Source organism: Stigmatopora nigra, chromosome 20, assembly GCF_051989575.1.
Source record: "Stigmatopora nigra isolate UIUO_SnigA chromosome 20, RoL_Snig_1.1, whole genome shotgun sequence".
NCBI lineage: Eukaryota > Metazoa > Chordata > Actinopteri > Syngnathiformes > Syngnathidae > Stigmatopora > Stigmatopora nigra.
Window position 1 is genome coordinate 1,551,715 of NC_135527.1, and position 24,805 is coordinate 1,576,519.

Consider the following 24,805-nt stretch of genomic DNA (forward strand, 5'->3'; position numbering starts at 1 on the left):
ACAATGGAATGTTTCATTTGATAAAAAAGACTACTAGTTTGGGATATTTTAGAATTTCAAACAATTGAGTTTACTATGCATCGCAATACACATTGTTAATTGAATTGGGACTTGATTACTAAGCTTTTTATAAGTAATGAATTTTAATTGCTCTAAAGGACAATTATGCTAGAAAATATTAACCCTGATAAACAAGGGGTGGTTACAGTTTAGTGGGTTCAATTCTTTTCAGAATTAAAAATGTTTACATTTGTTTCTGGATATTAATTGATGTGAATGTAACTGTTGCAGAGAGCGGGAAAGCTGTTTTCCTGAGGAGAAGGCAGCCCGGTTCGCTCTTTGTATTTTTCCTATTTTTAGCATGATTAGTTAATTTGTGTAATTGCAGGAAAGGAAAAATCAAATATAGTTTTTGATGTTAACATGGAAGCAGTGATCAAAATAGAATAACAGCTAGTATATCTACTTTTGAGTGATAAGACATTTAGATTTTCGCAAACAAAGTGATTGAATAAGTAAGATTGTTGTGATTTTTGTTCATTTGAGAATTAAGCCCAACCAAGTGGCTGTATGCAGGTGTTGAGCATGCGCTAAAGACGACAGCAGCTAAAGCAGCAGCGCAAACACTTACTGCACAGTATTCACAACAACAAAAACTGAGTCAAAAACAGTATTAATTGATATGCAAAACATTGCATCACAGAATGTAGAGATGCATCTATACAGAAAGAACACAGAACAGTCTGCAGAAGACCTGTACACAGCTAAAGGCATAGCGCACCTACCAAAAATTATTCCAAAATTGAGATTGGATGAGATTGGAGTCCATCATCCCCCCTGTTGAGACATGGATTGAACCATGTCTCAACAGGGGGGATGATGGACATGGTACAGTGTGTGTTCCATGTCCCAGAGGTCTAAATACCTACTTTAAATTTTTTGTAGGAACTGTTTAATTTGTTACAGAGGGTGTGCGGGATAGCCTCGGGCCCAAGCAGGTGCAACGGGGAGACAAATTTGGAACCTTCACGAGGTGTCTCCTGAGAGGCCGCCCGTCGCCACCTTCGAATTCGACTACTACACACCTTCGGCTAGCCCCCGGATGAACTAATGTGACTGAGGGTAACCCCTAGACGCCTGGATGGCCTAACAACAACAATAACAACAACAAGTGCAACGTCCAAAAGAGCGTGGGACTTGAAGAGCGAACAAATGGTACAATTAGACCAAGAAACCGATAAACTTGTCCAAAGAACATGTAAGCTGCCGTGATCTTTTTGTCTATCCTGCAGGAGGTGGTGAAGTCTGGTGACCAGAGCCTGATTTGAGTCATAAAAAGAAAGTCCTGGTCCTCGCCACATTGGGAAGGCCCCTTCGTGGTTTAACTCACCACCCCCACCGCAGTAAAGATTGCTGAGAGGTCGACGTGGATTGACCAATCCCAAATCAAAGTAGTTCGAGACAACAGTGACTCTGAGTAGACTGGAAATCGGGCGGTCCCAAAACCCTTGTCCGTGAAAAAATCATCTGACGTCTACTCACCTGCCACGAGCACCTTTCACCTAACCTTGACCTCTCATAGTTTTTACACCCTCACACAGAAGCCAAAATGAAATCAGTTGCCACCCCCATCACTGCGACTGTACTATCAGTGGCAGCCTGGGTGTGGCTGAACGCCCCACCCCCAGAGATTTGAGTCGAAAAACGAGACAATGCCGTGCTGCTGTCACAGAGGAAAGTGAAGTGGTATGAAAAGAGCAATCCAAATAACCACTTTGAAGAAAATATGTGGTATCATTTCATGGCATTTCAGACAAAAACTAACTGGTGTGAATGAAAGTTGTTATGTGTGTAGCCGTATACCCATTTCCACAGGTATCCTGATATCCTGAATTCACTGGGTCTAGGTGTCACATTTAGCACATCTGCAGTGATGCAGGTGGTCCAAAATGCACTCCTTTGAAGGGGAGTGAACATAACAGTAAGATATATAAGATCAAAGTCAGTGAAATTCAAACAAACCACGTGATTCAATCTGGGGCAGTGATGTTCCTGGTGACCATAAGTTGTGGTCCCCCCCCCCCCCCCCCTCCTTCATATGAAGTGGTTTAAATTCTCATCACGACTGGCTGTGTGTTTCCTCTGCTCCGATATTATTGAATGTATATGGTCTTAAACCTGACAGTTTCTTAAACCCAAAAGAAAAAGTTTGCTTTTTCTTTTATTTACATTATTGCCATAACCCGGACCAACCTATAGATGTAAATTAGATTTCTTGATTTTCCCATTTTTAACGAATGTTTGCAATTTTCCCTCCATTTTTTCTTTTTGTGTTTTAGCTTAATAAGTATTTTGCAAAATCTAAAAATAACTATATAAAAATATTTTCAACAAATGATTAATAGACACCTTTCCTTACTAAGAAAAAAAAAGCTGAAATAAACATTGTTTTAGATCTATACAAACATATATTTATGGCTTTTTAATCCAGTTCTTTTAATCCAATTTAAAAAATATATATAAGTATTATATCTAAAATAGTCCGGCCCACATGAACTCGAGTTGACGTTATTGCACCCTGGGGCTTTTTGTATAAAGTTTCCTGCAGTGATTTTTAACGTCCACTTGGTGTTAGTATTCTGCGAAGTTGTGGGTCACTATGTGAAAACGACAAGTGATGCTCACAAACCCATCACTCGTGGTGTGTCAATACAATCATTACAGTATACATAAAGAGTTTTAATTAAAAAAACAAAAAGCAAGATAGGTATGCGATTTCACAACATATGTTACAGATTACAGTTATATATAGTGACATCTAGTGGGTCATCACTTTAACATGTTCTCAGTTTGAACCATAATGCTTTGCGCTGTTGTTTGTATTCATTCAAATAAGACACGATCTGAAACATGGCTCATGGGGCGGTGCAGAGCCATGAAGTTGAGACTAAGTGAGCGAAAGCTGCAATTCAAACTTAAGTCGGTTCGTTTCTACACACACAGCTGGCGGTGCAAGACTACTAGCCATTCTGAGATTAATTGAACGTGTAGAATGGAGTGGTATACAGAGGTCAGTGTATCATTATCCCAAAGGCCCTCAAGACAGAGATGCTCAAGAGGATACACACGAGCCATATTGGTGGCGAAGCCTGTTATAGACGGGCCAGGGAGACCCTCTTCTGCCCAAGCATGAGAGCTGAAATCAAATATTTTGTAGTTAACTGTACCACATGCAATGAGTACGCAAGTAAAAGCAAAAGGAATCCATAATGTCACATGAGATACCCGCGCGTCGGTGGCAGACGGTGAGCATGGACACATACACATATGCAGGCAAAGACTTTCTTATTCTTGCAGACTACTACTCAGATTTCTGGGAAATTGACCAGCTGCCTGGCCTATCCGCCAACACCCTGATCAAGCGCTGAAAAGCCCAATTTGCTCGTCATTGGCAACCGGACAAGGTGGTTCTGGACAAGGGGCCCCAATTCGCCAGTGAACAATTCAGAAAGTTTGATTCAAGCTGGGGTTTTCCCCATGTCACGTCGTCGCCCCGCCATCCGAAGTCAAACGGCAAAGCCAAGGCGGCTGTAAAGATAGTCAAATCGCTCTGTAAGCGGGCGAATGCAGATGGCCGTTCTCCACTGACGCAACGCGCCCACAGAGGGGATAGGCAGTAGCCCCGCCCAGCGACTAATGTCAACGAGGCTCAAATCCTCCCTACCAATTGCAGACAGCCAACTGTGGTGGTCGGAGTGACTGACAAGTTGGTGTGGAAACAGCGATTGACCGCCGAATGAAGCCGCTCCCGGGTGACCCCACAGGGAGATGGCCATTGGGCGAATGCATTCAGAAAGGTGCTCCTCGCTCATTTGTGGTGGATGTTCATGGCACTCTGTACAGGCGCAACCGCGTGGATCTACGAGTGGCAGAGCGCTCAGCGCAAATAAAGGGTCCGGAACGGCGAAGTCTGGAACAGGCCATGGGGAATTGCACCGTGCGGAAAGCAGATGTAGAGATAGATCGATGGAGAGATGGAGAGATTGAGAGAAGGAGAGATGGAGAGATAGGGCGATTGGGAGATTGAGAGATTTGGCAATAACACATCAAATTTAAATAACCCCATTTGGCAATAACACATCAAATTTAGATAACCCCTGGGAATATTTGACCGGTTACCGGCCAGGGAGCCACTGTCAATATATATTGTTTGGCTTCATGTATTTTTCTTATGAATACATTTTTTTAAATATTACTAGGATATTACGTATAACTAAGTGGCATATTTATTAATCCCAATACTCGTATCATCAATTAGCTTTTTGTTATATTTAAATTTTAATACTGTTAAACCTGAAAAAAACTTTGACTTGTGTCACTTTATATTTTTACAGAATGTATACCCGAATGGCATTTATGAATTAAATGATTTCGTTTTTATCCTGGTTGTATTGTACGAGTTTTAGAAACAAAATGACTTAAAAAGATCAGTTGGTTATCATTTTGCCATTGTAGAAAAGGTTTGTAATTCACACAAATTTCCACAATATGTTTTGTATTTCTATTCTTTTTTTTCATGTTTTTCCCGTCTGAAGGCAAAATCTTCGCCGCTTGTGTATGACGTCATCACTACTCGCCGTCTCGTCCATTTGCTGTCGAACGGCGCTTGTTATACTTTTGGAAAGCGATTTGCTTCTTTTTTTTAAATCACTTATTAGCCGTATGACTAATCCAATAAATAGTGTGCAGAGTCCATCCGAGACCACACAACACATATTTTAATCTTGAATCGTTTGGATTAACGTTGACATTTTTGGCGTTCTTACCTTAGCCTAGTTTAGCTGCTAGCAAAGAGAAGGAAACAAGACTCTTCAAATTAACGCTTCCTCTAGCAAGCAAATATCAAGCCCGAAAATGTCAAGTGAGTTAACTTTTCCTGTTTTTGGTGATAATTTGTGACGAATCCTATTTTTTCATCAGTTCCTACTATGTTGCAAAATGTACGCACCCAATTCGAGCAGAGGACCCCCAAAAAAGAAACAAGGCGTCATCAAGTGACGACTGTTTGCAAAAGGTGTAATTCTTTTTTATTCGTTTTCTATTTTAGCCAATTTTGGTGGCTGGTTACTTTCCCAAATAAACGTTTCTTAAAAGAGTATTCATTCAAATGTGTAAAGTATTAATTATAGAGCTATAGTTTTCTTCACCAACTCATTCTTTCGCTCTAGTTTAATGATTTTAAAAGTTTGGTTCTAAAGATGAATCAACTCGTTTCTTACACTATGAAAAGTAAAGAATAAAAACTGCAGGCATCCTAATTTCTCTAAATTTACCTTCAAACCAAAAGTTTCTGTAATATGAAATAAATCGAATAATCAACTGAAGACATCACCATTTGCATGTATTTTCAGCCTTACAAAAAGAAACAATGTAAATTTACCTCACACATGTCCATTAAGAAATAAAAAATAAAAGAAAAAGTTGGATGAACTTAACCCCTGTAAACCCAAGATAAGAAGTTTTAGATTTTTTGAAACGTTTCAAGTACATGACCTAACATAAAATAAAAAAAAGATAAAATATTTAAAATCTGAATTCACCACTATTTTTGGCTTTAAATTGTGTAGAGGATGATTGGATTGATCTTGAAAGGTGACTTTTCTGGCATATATTTTTGCGAAATAATCAACCATGCTGTGGTAATAAACTTGTAAAAGTAAGAGAAAAAATTCTCCCATTTCTGACTGCATGTAGTGATCCGTATTATCTTTGTATTTTGTAGGTTTCAGAGAATATCTTGGTCCTGTTGGGCAAGAGTTTGTTTGCCTTAAAAGGGAAGTTGAGCTCCCCCAAATCAAAGAGGAGGAGCCCGAGTTCCCTCAACAACAAATGGGAGAAGAGCAACTTCCATTCAAAAAGGAGGAAGATTCATCATGGCCCCAAACTAAAGAGGAGGAGCCAGGAGAAGTGCAGCTGCCAAACAAAAAGGAGGAGCAAGATGTCATCCGGTCAACTGGTGAGCCTTTCAAGAGTGAAGATGATCTGGGCGTGGCCAGCGGTGGGGCGGAGCCTCTGAGCGGCAGCTCAACAGAAGATTGGCAAGCAGAAAGTTTAATTGCTCCTTTATCAGATAGTGACGACTTGCTTTACGACGACGATGAAACTTTTAAGGAAAATCCCAGTGGTGACAAACTCTACAAATGCGCCCAGTGTGGGAAAACATTTGGGAAAATGTTTAATTTGAATAGACATATGGTGACCCACATTGGGGAGAATTCTTTTTCATGCTCAGTTTGTGGTAAAACATTTTCTGAGAAGCGAAGTTTACATAAACACACAAGAACCCACACTGGTGAAAAACCATTTTCCTGTTCAGTTTGTGTTCAGACATTTACACAATACGGAAACTTAAAAACCCACATAAAAACCCACACAGTTGAAAAACCATTTTCATGCTCAGTTTGTGGTCAAGCCTATTCTTTAAAACAATATTTAAAAAAACACTTAATAACCCACACTGGTGAAAAACCATTTTCCTGCTCAGTTTGTGGGCAAGCATTCACACACAAGGGAAACTTAAAAACCCACACACGAACCCACACAGGCGAAAAACCATTTTCCTGCTCAGATTGTGGACAAACATTCACACAGATGGGACACTTAAATCGTCATGCAAGAACCCATACTGGTGAAAAACCATTTTTGTGTTCAGTTTGCGGTAAAGCCTTTTCTCAAAAGCAAGATTTACAAAGACACAGAAGAACCCACACTGGCAAAAAACCATTTTCCTGCTCAGTTTGTGGTCAAACATTCACACAGAAGGGAAACTTAAAAACCCACACAAGAACCCACACAGGTGAAAAACCATTTTACTGCTCAGTTTGTGGTCGAACATTTTCCCAAAGGAGAAGCTTAAAAGAACACTTATTAACCCACACTGGAGAACAATGTTTTCCTGCTCATTCTGTGGCCACAGATTTGCTACAACAGCCCAATTAAAAAGCTACACAAATGAAAAACCTGAAAAGAAGAGTTAACAACCCACACAGAAGAAAATCCCGTTATTTGCTCAATTTGTGGCAGGAATATCTTAAAAACACAATTACCCACATAAGTCAGAAACCCTTTTCCTGCTCAGCTTCTTGCCAGAGATTTAGTCGTAAGGACAGACTTAAAAGACACAAATATGTTGTGATAAGCAGTGGCCAATCACAGCTTTGCTTGCTTTATCAATTTCTGTTTGAAAGATCATTGTAATCAAAGTATAATTCTATTTTGCTTTCTGAAAATCTTGTTTACACTTTTTAACGTGTAATATCGATAACACGAGTCGAATACAGTAATACCATAAGATACGACCTTACTGCGGGATCGAGCTAGTATGTCAATTCAAGTCAATACTCCCTAAAGAAATGAACAAAATACAAATTAATAAAAAATAAAAAAAACTTTTTTTTTGTAATTTACTACCGACTCACAATTGGGTACCATCTGGTATGCTCATATCTCAAATTTGTCTCGTACCTCAAATTTCTCATATGTTGGAACACTTTTATGTCAAGCTATTACTGTATAAGAAAATTGAATGTCTTTGGAGGATAGACCTAAAAGACGCAAATGTGTTGTGGTAATCAGTGAGCGGCCAATGGAGGCTTTGCTTGCTTTTTAAATTTCTGTATGAAAGATAATTGTAATCAAAGTATAATTGTATTTTGCATTCTGAAAATCTTGTTTCCACTTTTTTATGTGTAATATTGATCCACACTTCTAATACAGTAATCCCTTAAGATACGAATCGAGCTACTATGTCAATTTACTCGTATCTCAAGTCAATTCTTCCCATAAAAATGAACAAAATACAAATTAATCTGTTTCCATCCTTTAAAAAAAAAAAAAGCAAAATTTGTTCTAATTTACTACCGACTCATAATTGGGAACCATCTGGAATGCTCATATCTCAAATTTGTCTCCTTTCTCAAGGCAAAAAGTTTTCTCAGAATTGTCCTCGTATCGCAAATTTCTCGTATGTTGGAACACTTGTATGTCAAGTGTTCCAACATGTGTTTTTATATATATGTAAATTGAGTGTTGTTGAAGATTTTCTTTACTTCACAATTCTATCCAAATTAGTAGAGCCTAAATTAGGAAATTACAAAGTAAATAATCAATAATGTGATGTAAATAATATGGAAAATATGTCTTCACAGTTAAAGACATGCCTAAGAAATTTGAAAAATTGCAGTTTTTGTCTATTGAATTTGCTAGCAAATCCAATAAGGATATTGAGACTTATTCAAACATGACACATTTTAATGAAAATGATCGATATATTGAATCCAGAATCCAAGAAACAGTGAAAACATGGTGTGAAAGACAATGAATTTGCTCTAAATAAATAATTAAGTAGTACAATGTCCTTATACTTTTGTCATATTATAAGATGAATCACATTTTAAACCGATTTAACGTGTCTTTTTTTAGTAGTTCCAATAAAACTCTCTTTTGGGGAAAATACTTTTTGGGTCTTTTTGTTGAAAAAAAATAGCCTTCAAATTTAAATGAGACAATAAAGAAGTGTTATTTGCTCAGATTTAATGAATACATTAATTTGAACAATTTGACAAAGTAATATATAAAAGATTGTTTTCTTTCTACAAGTGTGAAAATATGGTAACTTCATTGTCTGAAATTAACGGTAAATTGTTTTTTTCTTTTTGATGTGGAACGGGATAATTGATAGATATGTAACTAGATTTTTATTTCATGTGTAACTTATGGAAAAACATTGAGTAAGATTTATAGGAGATTATAGACAAACTGTTAGATTCATTAATAATTCTACTTTAATATAATTATAAAACAATACAAGGGAGACATCTGATTAATTAAGGACATTAATTTGGCATCTTTGATGATACTTGCTAGAAGAGTTCATTCTGACATCGTACTCGTCACAAATGAATTTCTGGCAAGCGGCAATTTCTCCTACCCATTTAAGGCCTCAAATCAAAATACTTACAAGGTTATTGATTAATCCAATTGCACAAAAACAACAACTGCAACACTCATCGCATATCAGGTATTCATAAATAACAATTAAGGTCGGAACTCAAAAACAACTCCATAGGAAATTAAAAAAACAAGCCTCCATTTGGCAAAACAATTCCATATTCAAGCGAAAACGAGCGTCACGATTTATGACAGTATGCGAGTAATCACTGAGGTTTGGTGGATAGCGATCACACTGGATCAGCAATTGCGTGAATGTGCTTGAGTTCTGAAATCACAAACTTGCATCTGGGGTAGGGGCTAGTCATATCTTCCAGTAATCAGTCCTAGGAATAGGGCAAAAACAATTAAACGTCCTTAGCGTCAGCTGCCGGGGGAAATGTCCTCCATAACATTGATACAGAGCGTTTGTCCATTTGCAAGCACATTAATATATACATATAATGATTAATGCTCATTTATAATAGTATCTAGGAATAATTCCAACATAAACTACAAAGGCAGTGTAATTTTTAGAAGTTTGCAAAAACTACTCGATTGGGGAATTATTCATTTCAAACAACTGCGCAATACGCATTGAATTAATTTGGAGATCTTGATTAGCATGCATTTTATGTGGCTTAAATGCTGTAAAGGGTACACGCTTAATATATTAATCTTCACAAACAGGGGAGAGATGGTGTTTCAATTCAATTAAAAAATATACTGTTAGGGGTATTGGTCTTACATTATTACACATTTGCTCACAATGAAGAATGCTTTACTTTACTTAGCTTATTAACATTAGAAAAGTCATTTTAGTATATCTGCTTGCAACGGAGTAAATGCTTTGCTCCTTAGTTCGACCAAACAACAGGAAGGTTGAAACCTCTTGGGCTGCTGGAATGTGGAGAAGAACCTTTGGCCCTACATGACCTTCATTTCTTTTGAGAGCTAAAACTTCTATTGTAACTAGGGTCCTTTACTATTGACTTCTCACTCCTATTTTCCCACCCCTCCCTTGAGAGCTGAGACGTCAATTGTAACTAGGGTCCTTGAAGCTAATATACAGGGACAAGATGCGAGTAACGCGAGAATGAACCTGGACAGAGACGAGTCGGTTTGATTCTCTCTTGCAAGAATTTCACAGTGGATTCACCCGTCTCTTTATTTGTGCGAGCATTTTGTAATGTTCATTTGTGAACCTATCATACCACTACTAGGATACAAGGTTGAAGAGGTCATTCCAGCTTCCACAACTCCAAGACTCTCCTGCAAGGCACCAACAAGCAACTGCCCCAATCTTTGCTGAGCTCACATTGACACCGATGGCCGGAAACAAGCCGAATGCTGCTGGCCTTTGTGGCTGCCCTGGGTACGGCACCCACGTATATAAGACATGGTTTTGACTGCTTGCATTGCACACTCTACTATAATAGGCAAGGTAATGAGGTCTATACAGATTTTTTTTCCAAACAATTGAAAGACACACTTGGCAAATACATGGTGGCGATTTATTTATTGGTAAGCCCGGTGTGGCTTGCAATACACATTTGTCTGATGAACAATTAAAATGGTACATAAAGGATAACCCGCCAGATCCCACCATGTCATCATCTCATCCACATGTTTCCATGATGATATCTCCTCACTCAGCTAAAGACCTAGGGCCTTTGTACGAGAATACATGTTGGCTAAGAATTGGAAACCCACCATAACTCAATCTTTGTTTTATTCTCCGTCTCTTGATGATGTTTATCATGTCCAATCTGAAAAAGTCAAACCATGCTCCGTTTTTGACCATCGACTTTTGGACTACACCATGGTTGAGAAACTATGGACAGCGACATGGCCACAATGATTCCTGCTGACCTGCCAGACACAATTTGTTCCATTACTCCTACAGACATGGGCTTGTGTAATGTTGATTTTGCACTTTTCACATGGCTTCCAATCCCATGCATGACAAACGCAGTCTTTATAATTCAACTGTTAATTTCAGTAAATACTACAATGACATTGAAAACAGTGGCTGAGGATGCCAATCACACATTTGGATTATTATTTAAAAAAAGCAATTCTTTTTGTCACTTGTCCTGAACCAAGATGGCTCTTGAACTGTATAAAGTTTTCCTGCTTTCTACCATGTCTTTCGGAGCTTACCCGTCTTGGTATTTGTCTCCTTGACTGCCCCCTTCAAGTCAGTGGTGTGCTCCTGGATCAGCTTTCGCATATGGCCAATTCATTCCAAATTTGTCTCAATCGTGGAAGCCTATTGACTAGGACGACGTTTAAAATGTTGTTTTTAAACAGTGCTTTTTGATGAAAATGTTGACCATAATTCTTGCTGAACTTTTATTCTTGACAATGAAACTAACCAAGAGAACATTGTTGCTCGACCTCCAGGAATGGTGGGCCACTAAAAAAGCAAACATATTTGGGGGGTCTCTTTTAAGGTGCTGAGTCAGCTTGATGTCTGCCATCTACGGAAGAAATTGCATGATGAACATTTTGATGGAGAACATTGCATCAGTACGAAGTGAGTTAAGGATGACTCACATTGAGTTTTATTCTTGTAAATGTACTCGTTCTCTTAGCATCCTTGACTACCTTGCACACCACCAAGGACTTCAAGAGGAAGATTTGTCTATTTTTGCCCATGCTCAAGGCTATTCTTGAATCCCTTGAAGGAATACTGCAGGAGCAGCTCGCCTTGCGACTCAATGCATGACAAGGCAGTCAATGGGGTTTAAATAGACATACATGGGTTGACAAGACAATTAGGAACACCTGGGAAACACAAGAGGGAGGAAGGATACACCAGGGATGGAGACACCATAGCTGAACAGGGGGGGATAGCATAACAAAACCAAGCAACCCTAACAGTTTGTGTGTTGTGCACTAAAGCAAGTTTAAGATTACATCCACGTTCATTTCAGAGAGATGTTTATGTTGTGTTTCATTATTTTAGGGGACTTTCATGAGACAAAATAATAGGCGATGTTGAATTAATTTCTTTCTAATGGGGTTCAGGTTTACGGAATGTTTTTGAATATTTTTTTCTTGTTTGTTTTTCGCTTTTGTTATTATTATTTTTCCCCAGCAGAAAAAAAAATGAATTAAAAAAACAAGCAAGCAGCAGTTACCAACGTATTTGGAAGTCTCGCGTAGACTGCGTTCACCAAATTCTAGTGCTCGTGTACACACCTACTTCCATTCAACACAATCAAGTTTTATTCAGATACGCCGTAAAGACAGTGCGAGACAGTCATCAAGTCACCTTAATGCATTGGCTGACCGCCTTCTGTGCTGGCCTAAAAAAATATCTGAATCACAGACTGATGTTAATTATGTTTTTTCTATGAATACTATATAATTCCAAATGTCTGTCAGCTTCCTTTCATTGCTTTACAACTGGTTGCACTGCTTCCACATGTGTGTTTTCATGTTGAAGCATCTAAACATTCACATTTCAGCGATTTGTTGCCAGGGTCAGAAATCTGCCTTGATTTTTCACAATCAGTTCTGCAGGCTCTGCTGTATAAAAGAAGCGTCAATAAAACTGTTGCTTTAACCAATCAGATTTCGAGTTGGTGACACCACAATGCCTTCTGGCAGGGGTAGAGATACGTCATCGCTTTCACCAACTATGATTGGCTAGTGATAGCGTGGACTAGCCAGAAGTACCAAACTGTATCTGGAGTGTGCTGCACAAGCAAATACACTGTGTTGATTTAATATCTAATATTTTGTCAACCCGCAATGGCTGAAGGAGGGGAAGAAATAGATTTGTTTGCAGATTTAGTGTCAAAGCCATTTTCAAGATGGACTTTTCAAGAAAAAAAAGCTGGACATCATTAAGAAAATTCGGAAAACTACGAAGCAAGTGTTGTACCCGTGATTTTCCACGGGGTGGTAGTATTTCGCCTTTAAAAGACGGGTGAAATAATCAGACAGGTCCTTTGTTGTATTTCAAACCAACTTAGAGAAATGTCTGAATAGGCCGTTATTATACTATACCAAGGTCTATGACCATTGGTTAATCACTGCGTGACTTGCGCGTGCCCATTACGCGTCATCGCCCCGTGTTTAACGCATGCTAGCGGCATGAGTCCCTTTTTAACTTAACACCTGCACTCATGTATAACATCAACTACTTCACCCTGTCACACAAGCAAGCCTGTCACAACTGGGAAGGAACATTTTCATCACTAAATGAAATAAAAACGCATACCAGAAATACGTCAGGACAGGCTCGACTTTCAGCATTAGCTTCGATGGCGATAGAAAAGAAGGAGGAAAGGAACGAGGAAGATTTTGTGTACAGGTTGAAGAATCTGACATATTTTACTCATTCTTTTTAGTATAGCTGTTTCATTTTGATATCACATTTTACTCATTCTTTTTGTGGCGGTCTTGTTTTAGTATCGCCACTGAAGAGTTGGGCTCCTGTTCTCAATTCAATTACAATATGAACAGAAGGATGGGTCTGAGACTCCTCGACTACAATGTTAACAAAAGGCTCTTCCTGAGATTCTTGTTTCAAGGTGGGATTCACACTGATAAGAGACCAGATGGAGGACTTCAAAGGGCAGAGGAACAAAGAGCAGGGCAGAGGGTCGGGACTTTATAGGACCAGCGGAGACAGAGGTCTGGATGATGTGGATTCAAGGCTGGAAGATGTGGAGCCCAGAGAAACCCCCCCCCCCCCTCACAGCAGCCCTGGACCAGCCCACATCTCATTATTAATCAGCGAATGAATATGCATTTTTGTTGGACTATAACTGGGCAAACGCGGGTTTGGACAATGTCTTTTCCATCCTCCGCTTTGGGACATCAACACTCAGCGGGCTTATTCTATGGGAGGGAGACCCGGAGCTCTGTATGAATCAATTTGAATGGAATAAACCATCTGTGGATAAACTCGCTCAACCCTGGTTTGTCTCCTCCGATGCTGAACACGCTCCATTGTTAGACTGGAGACTACAGAGTTAAGGAATTGGAGTCAGGTGAAATAGTTTAGTCTAACAAGGTCAAAAGGATTTTTGGTGAGTAAAATATGGCTATATTCATAAATAATATTTGAATTGTGTGAGGTTATTATTGATGATTTTTTTTGTGTCGCAGTTGTAGCTGCATTAAAGGTTTTATAACCATAAAATAGTTTTTGAGGGTTGGATTGATTCCATCAGCTAAAGCAGTGCTTCTCAATTATTTTCTGTTAGGCCCCCCCTAGCAAGAAGAAAACTATTCGCGCCCCCCCACTTCCCACCGTGACTATAAATAAAATCATTTTATAAAAGTGTTATAGGTACAACATGTGAAATGTTGCACTCTCACAAACATAACAGAAGTAACAATGAGAGCGCCACTGCCAGCTACTGTTGTGGATGCGCAATTACACTTTATACTAGTACGGTCAAATAAAATCCTGTTCCCCAGGGTTACACGCGCCCCACTATTTGAGAAGCACTGAGCTAAAGGCATCGCTAAGAAATTCACGGACCGCCAATGGTATAACATGAGCAGCACACATACACACGCACACACACACACGCAAGCACACACAGACAACCAACCCTCCGTCGCACTGCAATCTGGTTCACTTTGGTTTGGGTGACAGCAAAAGGCGGCACATGGTGAGTAATGATTTTGCTTTTCTGGGAAAATGTCTGTGTATTAACTTTGCATTTCATTTTTTTCAAAATAAATCTTTCCACTTTTCACTTCCAATGTTGCGATTTGAGTCCCCTATTCTACATTACAGTTAGCAGACAATTTGATTGAGCACAACATGACTTGACAGATAATTGAGTAAAATTAGATATAATCAACAAATAAATAGATAAGTTGTCAACATAACATGTAGTCAACATAAAAAAGTCATCAACATAACATGTAGTCAACATAAAAAAGTCATCAACATAACATGTAGTCAACATAAAAAAGTCGTCAACATAGATGAGTAGTGAACATGAATAAGTGGTCACATAAATAAGGAGTCAGATAAGTGACTAACATGTTTATCAGCAACAGAATGACAAATGTATCTACTTACTCTTTCATTGCCAAATTCCCAAATACGGGATCAATAAAGTTATCCAATCCAATCATGTTTCGGTGACTATTACAATTTTGAAATTAGTCACGACTGCTGTGCTGGTTTTTGTCCTTTGACTCAAGTGCCTTACCTAATCAATCAAAGTCAAGGACTTCCCATTTATTTTATAGGACCTTTCCGTTATTAACTGTGTCTATGCCAAACTATACTTCCCGGTATAAAATGGATAGCATTTCAATTCATGAATTATTTGTAAAATCAGATGACAGTTACAGCGAGAGGTTGGTTCAACGACCGCCAACTCTCCCACTACAAATGAATTGGACGTCTATCCGCAATGAACTCTTTTCAATTCAAAGCAGAAATGTGATTGGACATGGACCGCAGTATTGTCAACGGTACTGAGAGACACAAGAATGCTCAGAAATGTGTGTGTTTTATAGGCGGGCAACATAAAAACAGACATTGGGATGATGGAATTGGGACAGACCACTACGAGGAAAGTCCAGGTAATTCATCTCAAGGGGCAACGTTAGGTCGGAGTTTTCATCGTTGCACTTTTTTCAGGGTGCAGGCACATCCCAACGGGGTGCTACAGTCAGCTTCCACAATATTCACTACAAGGTGAAAAAATCTAGTGGATGTTTGTGCTGGGGGAAGAAGACCAGCCAAGATATCCTCGTTGACCTCAAGTGAGAAGCCCCTTTTGCCGGAAAAGTGGGAAGGAAGCCTACTTACAATGAGCCGGGCTTGAACCAATAAACACGGATGAATAAAGTTATCTAATCTGAAAAAAAGATAATCTAAACATGTTTTCGACAGAAGCCTCCATTTACAATGTCCGCCGCGCCCTTTGCAATTATGCATACGCCATCATTTTTTCGAGCGATATTGTTGTGTCCGGACAAAGGTGTGTTTTACTACGTGCCGCATGTAATCATTGACAAATCCGGGTTGGAGATCAAGGCCAAATGCAGTCAACGAAGGCCTTTTTAGAGTTGAGCGAAACATTTGTTGTTTACACGAGAGCTTTGCAAAGAATCCCGCAGCCATTGCCATTGCCTACAGAAATATTCATATGTCAAGTGTCTTCTCAGTGGGATCATGAAGCCAGGTCTCAACGCCATTATGGGAGCGACCGGAAGCGGCAAATCCTCGTGAGTGCCTGGAATCAACCCCCCAAAATTTTATCGTCACATGTCCTCTGTTGTGTTGGGGGTGTCAGGTTTCTGGACATTTTGGCTGCCAGGAAAAGCCCCGCCGGTCTGTCGGGTCAAGTCCTGATTGATGGTGCGCATCAACCGTCCAACTTCAAATGTCTGTCGGGATATGTGGTGCAGGTGAGACGTTTGGCTTCCCCTAACCTTCCCGTCCAAACCTTTGCCCGCATCGACAGGACGACGTGGTGATGGGAACGCTGACGGTCCGAGAGAACTTCAGCTTCTCGGCGGCGCTACGTCTCCCGTCCAATGTTTCTCGGGCCATTAAGGAGCAGAAAATCGAGCAACTGATCCATCAGCTCGGCCTGACCCGTGTGGCCAACTCCCGGGTGAGTCAATACCTACGGAAGGATGGGCCTCTGTTCTCATGTTCTCGCCAACACAGGTGGGCACCCAGTTGATTCGCGGCATCTCCGGAGGTGAGCGGAAGCGTACTAATATCGGCATGGAGCTTATCATCGACCCCCCGGTTCTTTTCCTGGATGAACCCACTACTGGCTTGGATGCGAGCACCGCCAACTCTGTGCTGATGTTGCTCAAAAGGTCTGGCAGTAACGGAGAATATTTTGCATTTCCCCCATCTGCTCATTGACTTTTTTGATGATAGCTAGAGCTGAAATCATTTGTGTCAACAGTCATGATGCGGTCCATTTTTTTCTAGAATGGCCAACAGCGGACGCACCATTGTCCTGTCCATCCACCAACCTCGCTATTCCATCTACCGCCTCTTTGACAGCCTCACCCTTCTGGTCAACGGCAGACAGGTCACCTTTGCTACTGTGTACTGCACTCTACCCGAGTGACTCCTCACTCTGTTCAACGATCCGCTCAGGTGTACCACGGGTCAGCCCAAAGCGCCCTGGACTACTTTTCAGACATCGGTAGAAAGAGCAACACTCTTGCTACGTCCGCACTTCTTGCACGCTCATGCCCTTCTTTCTCCAGGCTACACCTGCGAGCCTCACAACAACCCTGCCGACTTCTTCTTAGACATCATCAACGGGGACTCCAGCAGTTTGGACAGAGAAGGTGGATCGCCGGACGAAGATCCACCCTTTTCTTTTTTAACTGGCTCTTTCTAGATTTGGACTCGGTCTTGAAGTCCAGGAAGGAAATCGAAGACAAATTGGTGGAAGACTACAAAAGCTGTTCAGGCTTCAAGCGCACCAAAGCAGAGTTAGGTAGGGCCAGCGACAGCACAATTAAAAACAAGCAGGAATGGAAACCTCACTCTCCAATTCTCATCAGAGAGAATCATGGAAGGAAAAGAGAGGGACCGTTCTTCTCCCTACAGGACCGTCACCTACAACACGAGTTTCCTCACGCAGTTCCACTGGGTTCTGAAGAGAACATTCCGTAATCTCCTGCTCAACCCTCAGACCTCCATCGCTCAGGTGAGTTCTGAAACACTGAACCTTTTGGGAACGAGAAGAACTACAACTGAAAACATTGTGGTTTAGTTGGCAGTCACTTTGTTCCTGGCTTTGGTCGTGGGAGCTATTTTCTTCAATGTTCAGAATGACCAGAGCGGGATCCAGAACAGGTAAGGTCCTATTCTTCACAGTTCACCGGATACAGGTCAATGACGTTCTTCTACCACGTGTTCAGATTTGGTGCCCTCTTCTTCATCGTCGTCAACCAGTGCTTCAGCTCTTTGTCGTCGGCTGAGCTTTTCATCGCGGAGAGAAAGCTCTTCACGTGGGTACCATGCCATAAAACAAGTCAGGTGAATGTGGTCACAAAGAAAGTTTGCTCGCTCTCTTCCAGCCACGAGTCCATCAGCGGCTACTACCGGATTTCAGTATACTTCCTGTCCAAGATCCTTTCAGATATCCTGACACTAAGGGCCTTCCCGGCCATTTTGTTCAGCTGCGTGGCGTACTTCATGATCGGTGGGTCGTCTTCAACCTGGAAGCTAAAACTTAGATCAGCGTCAATTGTCGGCTGCAGGTCTGAAACCGACGGCTGGAGCGTTCTTTCTCTTCGTGTTCACCGTGATTTTGGTGGCCTACACCGCCACCGCCATGGTGCTGGCCATTTCAGCCGATCAGACGGTGGTGGCCATCGCTAACATCTACATGACCATTGCTTGCGTCTTCATGATGGTGAGGCTCGGGCCAACCAACTGACTGACCGTCGCCATCTTGTCTTTTCTACTATTGGTCTCAATACCTGGTCCTTTCAGATATTTGCCGGCTTGCTGGTCAATCTTCCCTCCATTGTCAGCTGGCTAGCTTGGTTGAAATACTTGAGCATCCCGCGCTATGGCCTCGCTGTAAGTCACCCGCTCGCCCGAATTCAGTGGTACCCCAACATACAAGCAATTTGAGATATGAGTAAAATTTCGAGTATATGATTATCTGGAGATACGAGAAAAATGCTCTGGGTCTCCAGGCTCTGCAGGTGAACGAGTTCTATGGGCTGGACTTCTGCAGCGGGCTCAACAGCAGCAGCATACGGCCGGGGACAATGTAAGAACCTACTTGAGGGTGGAAAACGGAAGCGCCGGGCCAAATAACGGAGATCCTCCCATTGTGCTCAATGCCAGTTGCGAAGGGCGGGACTTCCTACGTGAGCAAGGTGTGGACTACTCGTCTTGGGGTTTGTGGCAGAACCACGTGGCCCTCGGCGTCATGAGCGTGTGCTTCCTGACCATCGCATATCTCAAACTTCGTTTCATCAACAAGTTCACCTAGTTTGAAGCTCTGTGCCAAGATTCTCCATAAGTATTTCTACAGAGAAGATAGTACTAGTCACTATTTACCGCTTCTAATTGTAATCCCTTGAATTTTGCAAATAATGTAGACTGGACATGGCTGCGATAATAGAAAAACCACGAAGTAGGATCACTTTTATTATTACTACTACTACCAAACTCCATGTTTTCGCACAATACAAAAATACACAAGTACAATTATCAAGAAGTGTAGTAGTTATTAAACATTAACGTTGAACAGACTGTAATATATAAATATCTAAATATAATCTAGGAATTAGAAAAATGTAAATACTTGAAGTCGTAGTACTGATGATAACAAATAATTTTCAAATGAGATGATAGAGTTAACATGTTTTACTAGCCTTGACTGTGATAGAAATCCAATTTACATGGGAAACAGGGATCAAATGTCAAAGTGGATTGAATTGAAAAGTATTCATTGTCATAATACAATTATAATGAGATTTATGCTTCACTATGAAGTCCACTCATAAATAATCAACTAACAAGTAGTTAACATGAAAAAAATAAGGACTGTTGTTTTGATTTTTGGGGGGTTTATGTGCTGCTCTTAGCCATCTCATCTCATTTTCTGAACTGACCTATCCTCACTAGGGTCGTGGGGGTCCTGGATCCTATTCCAGCCAATCGTAGGCCACAAGGACAAACAACCATTTACGCTCACTCATACCTAGGGGCAATTTACTGTGTCCAATAAGCCTACCATGTATGTCTTTGGAATGTGGGAGGAAACCAGAGTACCTGGAGAAAACCCACGCAGGTCCAGGGGGAACATGCAAACTCCACAGAGTAAGGTCCGATCCTGGATTTGAAACCATGTCCCCCAACTGTGAGGCCAACATGCTAACCACTCGCTCCACCATGACAGGACTTTAATGCCGGAGAAATGGGGGGTCCCCTCCTCCCCGCCATCAACTGCATTAATTGATCGAAGGGCGGCCATGATAGATGTTGATCAAAACAACTGGTCTGGTGACGGATTGGTTAAAGCAACAGTTTTATTGACGCTTGTTTTATGCAGCAGAGCCTGCAGAACTGATTGTGAAGGCCTTAAGGCAGATTTCTGACCCTGGCAACAAAAAATAGCTGAAATGTGATTGGATAGATGCTTAAATATGAAAACACATATTAGGAAGCAGTGTAAGTAGGGGAAAAGCAATGAAAGGAAGCTGAAAATAATTTGTAATTGTAGTATTGATAGACAAATCATAATTAACATCAGTCTGTGATTCAGATATTTTTTAGGCCAGCAGAGAAAGGCCTTGCAGGCCCCGACGGTCCACCACTCCATTAAGGACGCGGCTGTCTCGCACTGTCTTTGCCGCATATCTGAATAAAATTTTATTGCGCTGATTGGAAGTAGGTGTGTACGTGAGAACGGGTCCTCCTGTCTAGAATTTGGTGAACGCAGTCCACGCGAGACTTCCAAATATGTCAAAAACTGCTGCTTGCTCGTTTTTTGATTTTTTTTTCTGGTGGCGGCCAAGCTGAGGAAAAAATATATAAAAACGAAAAACACAAATCTTGCTCTTGAGTCCTTGATGGTGTTCAAGGTAGTCAATGATGCCAACAGAATGAGTAGATTTACAAGAAAAAAAATCTCAATGTGAGTTATCCTTAACCCACTTTGTAGAGATGTGATGTTCATCATGCCATTTCTTACATAGATGGCAGACATCAAGCTGACTGAGCACCTTAAAAGAGACCCCCGTGTTCTTCGGTGACTTGTTTCTTTGATAGCTGCTAGCTAAACTAAGCTAAAGCATGAACAAGCATTCAACAATTTGTTTTGTTTGATAGCTGCTAGGCTAAGCTAAAATAGTTCGCAAAGGTCCAACAAATTCTTGTACGTCCCGGACTTGCTGCTTTGGCAACTGCTAGCTAGGCCAAGCTTAAAAAAAGGTCTTGCTGATAGTGATGGGACGATCGACACTGGTGAGTCAATAGCATGCCAAGAGTTCAAGAGAGAAAGCCCGTATTGGGGCATGTATAGCTTTAAGAAAAAATCACGTGACCAATACAGGAAATGTATCATTTAGGCAAAGTGTTTTGTATAAAAAAATAAACTGTATAAAGGTGTCGTGGGTCTGTTGGATGAACTTTTACGTAATTATTGATAGTTCTAAAGATTTTATTTTTATTTTGATCGTATCATGAACGATTTGTTCTGCACATGCGCTTTAAGCATCGCCTCCCTTTTTTGCCGCAAGTGATTTATGCTCAATTTTATTTTCAATTTAATTCAAACCTGCGCAATAATTTTTGCTAAAACCATACGTCAGACTATTTGATGATTGTTTATTTCCCATGTATCACTCTCTTGCATTTTTAAGCGAATGCCATCGAAAGAAGTGACGCTAGATTCGCGCATGCGGAAATTCATTACTTTGCTCAACCTATGCCTCGCCGGCGTGTATAACATTATCTACTTTACGGCCTTAAATATCCGTCAAAATCATTTTCAAGTCATCTAAGATCTCATTGAAGCTCCACAGCCTACTTTCAATTAGCCTGCTAGCATGTATAGAAAGAAAAAGTCTTCAAGCCATCGAAAAACTAAATTGCGCCCTTCTTTAGCTTAGCCTAGCTAGCAGCTAAAAATTAAATATTATTTAGGAAAATAGACATATCTTACTCACCAAAAATTTGTTTTATTCATACACAAAATGCATATTTTCTTCAAAAAAAATTCAATTACTCTGTGGTACAGATTACAGGTGCATTTCAGGTCCATCAAGAAGTTATTTTCTATCGCCATCAAAGCTAATGCTGACAGTCGAGTCTGACCTGTTGTATTTCTGACATAAATTTTGATTCTTTTTAAGGCTGAAAAAGAAGCAGTGGACACGGGGATGGTCACTATCAAACCCACTAATGTGTACAACTGCCCCATGCTCTCGCTCATCTTTCTGCTGAAGGAAGTCAAGGAGATCAATGGGAGATTTTCCTGTAAAATCATCCATGGCATACATTACAATTAGTTCTGTTCTCAGCCGAGGCAGATCGAATAGTTTACCGTGGCTCTGGGTTAAGATGGAGAAGGCTGCATGTGGGGAAAGTTTTCTAGTATTCCTGAAACTTCTGTGGGCCGAGGAGAGAGAGAAACATACGTTTTTCGTGTTCTTGAAATCTGGTCCGCGTCGGGCAAGTAATTTTGTCCAGAATCCGGTCGTGGAGTTAGTGGTAGTGTGCAGGAGAATCTTGGGCTTGACCTATCCGTGCGCTTGGAGCACCCGCACTGCATTCAGTGGCCTCGTAGATTTCCTCATGTCGGCTCCTCTAGCGCTAAACTGTGTCACAAAACTCCTTTACTCTTGCAGGACAAAACTGTACATCCAGTTTGTTGTTCTGTAGTATTGAAAAAAGCATGTCTGAATGCTCAAAATGCCATTAAATGTTTTAAGCATAAAACAAAATTCACAATCTGTGCTGCTTTAAATCCATCGGCACATCGCACAAAATTATTCAACAGTACAGAGACAAAGAGTACTTTTATTTACATTCTCATCTCTTCCTCCATCACTTCAGCAATGGTTGTGATCAGGTTGCTTTGTATTTTGCCTGACATGCCACTAAACATTTTATCAGTGGACAGGTGGTAATTTAAATCATTTTTTCTCCCAGCAATGAGAGAAAGAAGTTCCTTATAATTTCCTTTGTTTGGGGATGCAGCACTTTCATCGTGTCCCCGGAATGATTAGTCTATCAAACTTTTTAAAATTTCCCTGTTTTTCTTTACCTTTTCGTTGTGGCGTTCTGTTTCCTTGTGCACTTGATCGCTGAACTGTAAATCCACTCGGGTTTCCCCAAAACATTTAGAAAGTACCGTTGCTTTTATGTGTTCGGCAGTGCATTGGTGTCTCGTTGCTGCGTTGGTTATACAAGTCAAATTTGCAAATCCAATGTTGCTCTAAACACCATTATGATCAGTAGAAAATAAAAGGGCACTCCCAGGAATACAATTTGCAGTGTTCCTCAGAGCCCGTGAGCCAGGGGTATTGTTCGTAGTTAGTGGACTGGAAGTGGCGCACAAAAGTTATTAATCATAAAGTGTGACATGCTTAAGTGTTTAAGTTATTAATGATTGCATCTTGGGAATTATGACTAGTTTTGGAGTGGATGTTTATCAGTGTTCGATTATTGATTCCTTGATCCAAATAGCAAGAGTAATATGTTAACCTCTGTATCGGTATTCGATTGTTGATGTCTCAGTGCACATAGCTTGGCAAACACAGGAATTTCCTCATTTACAGTAAAAGTTGCATTGAGGACAACAAATATTCACTGTGTAATTATTTCTCCGTGTTTAGAGGTATGCTGGTTGTTGTAGAGGTCGGATGAGTGTGTGGTTTGCAAGATACAGTGTTTAGCATGTGAGAAAGAAGATCATGTTTAGCAATGATTTTTTACTTTAATGTTTGTGCGTGAATGTGCGAGTCTCGGGTAAAGCACATGGAATAGCATTTAGCATGCTACCTTCGGCCGCCATTACCGTTAGCATGATATGCCGAGTGTCTGATGGTCGTAGGTAAAGAAGTTGCCACGCACATGGAATAGCATTTAGCTCGCTACACTCGGCCGCCATTACCGTGATCATTATAATGTGCAGTGCATGATGGTCGTAGCAAAGAAAGCTATGTTATTGAGATTTCATTGTTTGCCCTGCTGAATAGTTAAGGACTTCTCGAAGTTGTAAAAACACAAGGTAACACGAGTTATGACTGTTTATTGAACGAGTGTAATTGTACATTTCATATTCTAAAGCCTTGCTAAGATATATATTTATATGTGGGTGTAATTGTCCTGTGTTTTGGGTTCTAACGTGTTGTTATCTCTCTCTCTCTCGCCCTCTCTCTCGCCCTCTCTCTCGCCCTCTCTCTCGCCCTCTCTCTCGCCCTCTCTCTCGCCCTCTCTCTCGCCCTCTCTCTCGCCCTCTCTCTCGCCCTCTCTCTCGCCCTCTCTCTCGCCCTCTCTCTCGCCCTCTCTCTCGCCCTCTCTCTCGCCCTCTCTCTCGCCCTCTCTCTCGCCCTCTCTCTCGCCCTCTCTCTCGCCCTCTCTCTCGCCCTCTCTCTCGCCCTCTCTCTCGCCCTCTCTCTCGCCCTCTCTCTCGCCCTCTCTCTCGCCCTCTCTCTCGCCCTCTCTCTCGCCCTCTCTCTCGCCCTCTCTCTCGCCCTCTCTCTCGCCCTCTCTCTCGCCCTCTCTCTCGCCCTCTCTCTCGCCCTCTCTCTCGCCCTCTCTCTCGCCCTCTCTCTCGCCCTCTCTCTCGCCCTCTCTCTCGCCCTCTCTCTCGCCCTCTCTCTCGCCCTCTCTCTCGCCCTCTCTCTCGCCCTCTCTCTCGCCCTCTCTCTCGCCCTCTCTCTCGCCCTCTCTCTCGCCCTCTCTCTCGCCCTCTCTCTCGCCCTCTCTCTCGCCCTCTCTCTCGCCCTCTCTCTCGCCCTCTCTCTCGCCCTCTCTCTCGCCCTCTCTCTCGCCCTCTCTCTCGCCCTCTCTCTCGCCCTCTCTCTCGCCCTCTCTCTCGCCCTCTCTCTCGCCCTCTCTCTCGCCCTCTCTCTCGCCCTCTCTCTCGCCCTCTCTCTCGCCCTCTCTCTCGCCCTCTCTCTCGCCCTCTCTCTCGCCCTCTCTCTCGCCCTCTCTCTCGCCCTCTCTCTCGCCCTCTCTCTCGCCCTCTCTCTCGCCCTCTCTCTCGCCCTCTCTCTCGCCCTCTCTCTCGCCCTCTCTCTCGCCCTCTCTCTCGCCCTCTCTCTCGCCCTCTCTCTCGCCCTCTCTCTCGCCCTCTCTCTCGCCCTCTCTCTCGCC

General features: G+C 41.6%; 2 protein-coding genes across 3 annotated transcripts; both read left to right on the forward strand.

The window, feature by feature from the left end:
• Window positions 1-4,630: 4,630 nt before the first annotated feature.
• Window positions 4,631-8,449, forward strand: LOC144213462 (uncharacterized). 2 transcript variants are annotated; one of them, XM_077741944.1, is made up of 3 exons: window positions 4,631-4,921; window positions 4,981-5,074; window positions 5,783-8,449. In XM_077741944.1, the coding sequence occupies exon 3, from the start codon at window positions 5,890-5,892 to the stop codon at window positions 6,997-6,999; it is 1,110 nt and encodes a 369-aa protein (XP_077598070.1). In that variant the 5' UTR covers window positions 4,631-4,921; window positions 4,981-5,074; window positions 5,783-5,889; the 3' UTR covers window positions 7,000-8,449. The 2 variants fall into 2 exon arrangements, with proteins under 2 accessions (XP_077598070.1, XP_077598069.1); XM_077741943.1 differs by lacking the exon at window positions 4,981-5,074.
• A 5,953-nt stretch (window positions 8,450-14,402) lies between these two features.
• On the forward strand, window positions 14,403-20,961 carry abcg2a (ATP-binding cassette, sub-family G (WHITE), member 2a). The gene is made up of 19 exons (XM_077741905.1): window positions 14,403-14,627; window positions 15,493-15,558; window positions 15,617-15,741; window positions 16,147-16,206; window positions 16,275-16,389; window positions 16,446-16,598; window positions 16,655-16,812; window positions 16,931-17,033; window positions 17,102-17,150; window positions 17,215-17,298; window positions 17,352-17,450; window positions 17,518-17,663; window positions 17,730-17,812; window positions 17,878-17,967; window positions 18,037-18,161; window positions 18,220-18,374; window positions 18,455-18,544; window positions 18,664-18,740; window positions 18,818-20,961. Exons 1-19 carry the CDS (start codon window positions 14,625-14,627, stop codon window positions 18,963-18,965), a joined length of 1,929 nt encoding a protein of 642 aa, XP_077598031.1. The 5' UTR covers window positions 14,403-14,624; the 3' UTR covers window positions 18,966-20,961.
• Window positions 20,962-24,805: the final 3,844 nt, after the last annotated feature.

Excerpts from the sequence above, each read along its gene's own strand:
- abcg2a (XM_077741905.1), top strand. Across the intron at positions 15,559-15,616 it reads CCACTACGAGGAAAGTCCAG|GGTGCAGGCACATCCCAACG; the intron begins GTAATTCATCTC and ends CACTTTTTTCAG. Across the intron at positions 15,742-16,146 it reads GATATCCTCGTTGACCTCAA|TGGGATCATGAAGCCAGGTC; the intron begins GTGAGAAGCCCC and ends GTGTCTTCTCAG.